At 31.6% G+C, this 5,530-nt stretch overlaps 1 protein-coding gene across 1 annotated transcript; it reads left to right on the top strand.

The window, feature by feature from the left end:
- Window positions 1-1,454: 1,454 nt before the first annotated feature.
- LOC143347743 (terpene synthase-like) lies at window positions 1,455-4,830 on the top strand. Its single transcript, XM_076777219.1, has 7 exons — window positions 1,455-1,517; window positions 2,679-2,833; window positions 2,899-3,043; window positions 3,115-3,235; window positions 3,346-3,485; window positions 4,316-4,418; window positions 4,512-4,830. The coding sequence occupies exons 1-7, from the start codon at window positions 1,461-1,463 to the stop codon at window positions 4,718-4,720; spliced, it is 930 nt and encodes a 309-aa protein (XP_076633334.1). The 5' UTR covers window positions 1,455-1,460; the 3' UTR covers window positions 4,721-4,830.
- Window positions 4,831-5,530: the final 700 nt, after the last annotated feature.

Raw genomic sequence — 5,530 nt, 5'->3', positions numbered from 1 at the left:
GGTACTTCGTACAACACGAAATACGAAAAAAATTACAAATATAAAATCTTTCTTTATTGTGAAAAAATCAAAATTCCAATTTATCCGTATTTTGTACATGGATGTGTAGTTTCTCTGTACAAATGGAGAAAAAAAAATCATTAATATCCAACGAGAAAAATAAAAAAAAGTGCTATTTTTTAACATATTGTTTAAATAAATAAGTTTTGCAAATCTCTTTACACCATCAAATTCGCCGTTTAAAAACATAAATTTCATCCACTTGAAGCACACCCCTATCTCTAATAGTTTCCGAGATATTCAACAAAGTATGTTTTGAACCACCAACTTTGAGGGCTGATTTCAACCCCTCAAAGTGAATATTAGCTGCTACAAAAAAATACGTATGTAATAGATTTATGAGAACTACATAATTGCGATGTTTCATAAAAATTGGAGATTTACACCTCGGGATGGTCCCTTGTTAGTATTATTCCGAGTGTCGAACTTATTCGAGACCAGGATTTACGACGCTTGTTGACGAGTCACACCGCAGACACGTCTCATCCACGAATTGTAAAAATAGATTTCTTACAAAATTTGTTGACCATATAAAATAAAGTGAACGGACTCAACTTCTTGATCCTTACCCTTCAAAATGACTTGAACTTGATCCAATATCTTTTCCTTCTTCAAAAGAAAAGTTTAGCATCGAACATGTTGACGCGTACGAATTCTATATTGTGCTAATCAATAGTTATAAATATTAAAATTTACATATGTACATATGCAACAAAAACATTTTGTTACAATAAGTAGTTTTTCCAAGAAGGACGAGGTTAATCCCATGACTGTTCGCCACATTCCGCAACTCTGTTTTTTCTTTCAAGTGATAATGTTCGATTTGGATGAAACTTTATATAACTGTAGAGTAAACAAAAATATATTATATCTATTTTTTTTCCTTCTTATTATACATATTAAGAGAGTGGAAAACGCCCCCAAAAACTATACAGTTTATTATCTAAAAATACTATTGGGTATAGGAAAAAATGTGTCAACTGCACAATTACGTATTTCTATACTTATGTAAATATTTCAGTTAAATATTTAAATACCAAAATTGAATATTATAATTAAAATATTTAATTTTAATTATATAATCAATTTTTTGGGTAAAATCGAGTTCATTGGCGTTTTAGTAAATTTAACCATCAATACATAATGCTAACTAGAATACATGTCAATACAAAGTAAAAGAAATAATTGCATTCATAGCCTACTTAGCCAAGACTTCCATCGTAAAAATTTACATCAACTTTAAAATAACAAATTCCAATCAGCAGCCGCCTAAAAGGTCATACAGGTGCGTATTTATTCTAACCTATACAATTTCACTAATTTATGTACATCGATTACATAATATGATTTATAAACCCGCAGCCGCGAGTTCCGTAGTTTCATTTGCACTGTAGTACGCCATGGAGAAGGACAAAAGTATTCTTCATTCGCTGGTTGGCGATAACGAGATTGATCATGTAAGTGCACTATAGTGAGAAAAAAATTAGTTTCAAAAAGTGTTTTAATATGGTATCTTCCGTAAATACAATGTGAACAGTTTCGGACATTCCGTATTAACTTAGGTGCTTTGAACTTTAAGGTAGAGATATTTCCTTCTTAAGACATTCGTAGCAGACATGCAGAGAAGGTACGCAATTATACAAAACTTTATCCGAATGTTCAAGTATCGGAGGTAGTTTCGATTCACATTATCTTGGATAATCGAAAGCGTAAAATAAAACACATACCGATACTGCATGCACGTTCTACTTTGTCAACATCTTTACATATTTCTAAAACGTCTTAGGTGGAAACATTTGAATTCTAATCATCTCATCAAGACATATTTCTTCGAAATATCCAACACAGCCGCTCGACGACCTTTATAAAAAGTTGCGACTATTAAAAAAGAGCAGTACAGTCTTTGATGCACAATTACGTCCGCTGTTCCTATGACCGACTTCTGTCCGATAGATTTTTCATTTCCTTGTTATATAAGTTGTACGAAATATCAACATCATTGATCGTATATAGATTTGTTCGAGGATAAGACAAATGAAATCTAAATCTTGCAGAATAATTTATGCTTCATTAAGATGCTGTTGCCATACAATAACAGAAAAGAGACTTGTGCTAATTGTTTTGTTTGCTGTATTCTTCTTGACAAAATCTGGCGATAATTCCAATCATAGAACTTGCTTAGTCACTGTATCTATTTTTCAACATTTTCATCTCTTTGCTTTCTTCAAAATCATTTAATAATTTCCAAATACTTCCTTCTTAGAAACTACTACCAGTTAGTATCATGTCAACAATAAAAAAATGGATTCCCATAACTTGTTACGAAGACACAGACTGAAAATGGAAAGGAATTTCCATTTATACTAGCACCAATTCACCCTCAAGAAATTAAGTTTCACATGTTCGATAATAAACTCTATATGAAACGCGGAGAGGAAATACGAATTAATTTTTATCAGCTGATCATAACTTTTATGCACATAATACAGTTATACGAGCACACACATCTCCAAATAGTAAACAGTCATTGTGAATGTTATAAAATCTGTCAAAAAAATACCAGTGAACCTCGTAAATTGATCGTGCATTCGACGGTTAAATCGAACATCCTGTTACAGCAAGTACTAGAACCCGTCAAGTACATGCAGAAATGCCTCGATCTACGCCTGGAAACCACGATACCAAACGCTTTCAATCTGTGGCTTAAAATACCAGAGGATAAACTTCGTGAAATTGCACTTATATTAAACACACTTTATATTTCCACTCTCATGTGAGTTCACAATATACCATGATTTTGTTTTACTGTCGCTTAATTAATTTGTGTAATTTTTGCAGGTACGATGATATACAAGATGAAGCAGTATTAAGAAAAGGGGTTCCAGTAGCTCACTCTGTTTATGGAATAGCTAAAACATTGAATGCTGGAAGCCATGCTATATTCCTTGCTATACAAAAAACTCAGGCGTTGAATCATCCAAAGGTTAGCAATCTGATGAAAATTCAACCTCCGGCGTTAAACTTAGATTGTAATATTATTACTATAACAATTAGGCTATGGAAATATTCATTGAGGAATCGTTGAAATGTCACAGGGGACAGGGTCTAGAAATTTATTGGAGGGACAATTTCATTTGTCCATCTGAAGCTTCGTATAAGGTGATGGTGCTTGAAAGTAAGTCAGAATTAATTCACCAGTTAATGTTGTCATATATGTTTTGATTTGTTTATAAATCTTCAGCATTATTGAAAACATAGCAAATATAAAGACCGTTCGTGTTTTAGAAACAGGAACGTTACTCAGTCTTGCGGTCCGATCAATGCAACTGTTTTCAAATTGCAAAGAGGATTTTACTCCCTTACTAAATATCATAGCGTTGTACATCCAAATTTGTAATGACTACACTAATTTTCGTTACGACTCGGTAAGTACGACTTAATGAATATATTACTCATGTACTACACAATAATAACTTTTGGTAATTATTTAAAAAGCAGTTCTCATCATCGGTTTCAACGATTTCGTAGTATGTTATCAAAATTAATATCCTGAACAATTTGTCATACCTAAATGACGTTCGACTTTAATTCCAAAGATACATGTAAAAGTATTACAGTATTCCAACTCGACTGAAATATCACACCATTCATCGAAGAAACCTTTCTGACGATGAAATAATACTAATGCAATGAAGAAATTTCTTTATTATTGATTTTTGTTAACTTTGTTATGTTATGTGGTAAAAGTTGCAAAAAATGGGTTTAGCGAATGTAGAAGTTATGCAATGTTCGCTGTTTCAATAAAGAGTATGCATACTGTGGAAAGGAGATTTAGTGAAGATTAGGAATTCATTGTTATTGAAAATACAGTCACTACGATTATTATGTATTGAAATTGTAACCCTTAGACTAAAAGTGTAATGGGTATCAGGCAGAGGTGGGCAATACTATATTACAGTAATAGATAATCAATAAAATGAGAATAGCAATTTAAATGATCGAGCAGGTAAATTATTGTATGTTCATTATAAAATATTGCATATTATACTTTCCACGCTAAATCAAACACAACAATTATGAAGGATTCAACTTTTTACTTCAGAACATTTTTATATCTTCAATTTAAACAGAGACATAGCTTGATTCAGGATATACTCTTGACATGACTCTTAATATTGTTAACGTATCACATGGTCCTTGAAATCGGAGAGAGGGTACGAAATAGATTTTGTAAATAATTTAGTTACTTTTGTAGAATACTGATGACGAAAGCTACGCCGATGACCTGAGTACAGGAAGTTACAATTTTCCTATCATACATGCCATACACAGTCATCCAGAAGATACAGAAATAAAGAGTATCCTTTATTCTGATATAGATTATCTAAAATAATTCATATCATACCCTTTCGAACACATTCTTTGTTATTCCTTAATGATTGAAAATAAAGACATTCTGAGACGACGGACGAAGGATATTACAGTGAAACGATATTGCGCTGAACTGTTAGAAAAGTTCGGTTCTTTTGCTTATACGAGAAATGTACTCGAAGATTTGGATAAGCAAGCAAGGAGAGAGATTGAACGTTTGGGAGGAAATCCATTATTCGTGGCAATTTTGGATAAATTAATGGATTTGAAGCATCCACATAATAAGTAACGTTCTAAGAAAAGTATGAATCAGATTTTATTTTAAAAAATATTAAATCTTCCCAGCGGTAACATGACATTCTGAGATCCTGAACTGAAGAAACGTATTTGTATCAACGATTGGAACCTACGCGGCATTTTTCTTGATTCCTGTTGTATCTAACTTATGTAAATTTCATAGTTTTATGACGTATGTATCCATATTGTGAATTATACATATAATTTCTAAAGCATTATAGAATATTTTTTAACGAGTATTGGATTCGTTTTATTTGGCGAGGAATACTGTATAGTCAATAAACCCTAATTTGATAGAAGATCTTCGGCATTCAGATCATAGTTATTCCGTATCATTTGAAACTAACAAAACGTTGCCGTATCATCGAATGGAAACCTGGTGGCATTTTTCTCGATTCCTGTTGTATATAGCTTATGTAAATTTCATAGTTTTATGACGTATGTATCTACATTGTTAATTCCTTGTATAATTTTCAAAGAATTGCAGAATATTTATAATAAAGTGTAAAGTGTAGTATTCAATTTCTAAATATGTATATCCTAATTAATCCTTTGCAAATGAGACCGTTTAGCTAAACATTATTCTAAAACATTTCTGGTATGCGTTTTCAATGTGATGTAAATATGCAATACAAGAGTTAATTTTCTCTTTTCTAGAAAAGATAGAGAAAAAGTCTATTTGATCTTTTTATATACATTTCATTCTTCCTACAATTTATGTAAAACATCTTGTATAAATAACGTCTACATATCGGAACAACTAATAACAACAAGAGGTATAATTTTTATTATGCGATTATTT

This window comes from Colletes latitarsis, chromosome 11, assembly GCF_051014445.1.
Source record: "Colletes latitarsis isolate SP2378_abdomen chromosome 11, iyColLati1, whole genome shotgun sequence".
Classification (NCBI taxonomy): domain Eukaryota; kingdom Metazoa; phylum Arthropoda; class Insecta; order Hymenoptera; family Colletidae; genus Colletes; species Colletes latitarsis.
This window is presented reverse-complemented; position numbering and strand designations above follow the sequence as displayed.

Coding starts and splice junctions, on each gene's coding strand:
- LOC143347743 (XM_076777219.1), top strand. CDS start 1,461: ATGGAGAAGGACAAAAGTATTCTTCATTCGCTGGTTGGCGATAACGAG. Junction 2,834..2,898: donor CTTTATATTTCCACTCTCAT/GTGAGTTCACAA, acceptor TAATTTTTGCAG/GTACGATGATATACAAGATG. Junction 3,236..3,345: donor TAAGGTGATGGTGCTTGAAA/GTAAGTCAGAAT, acceptor TTCGTGTTTTAG/AAACAGGAACGTTACTCAGT.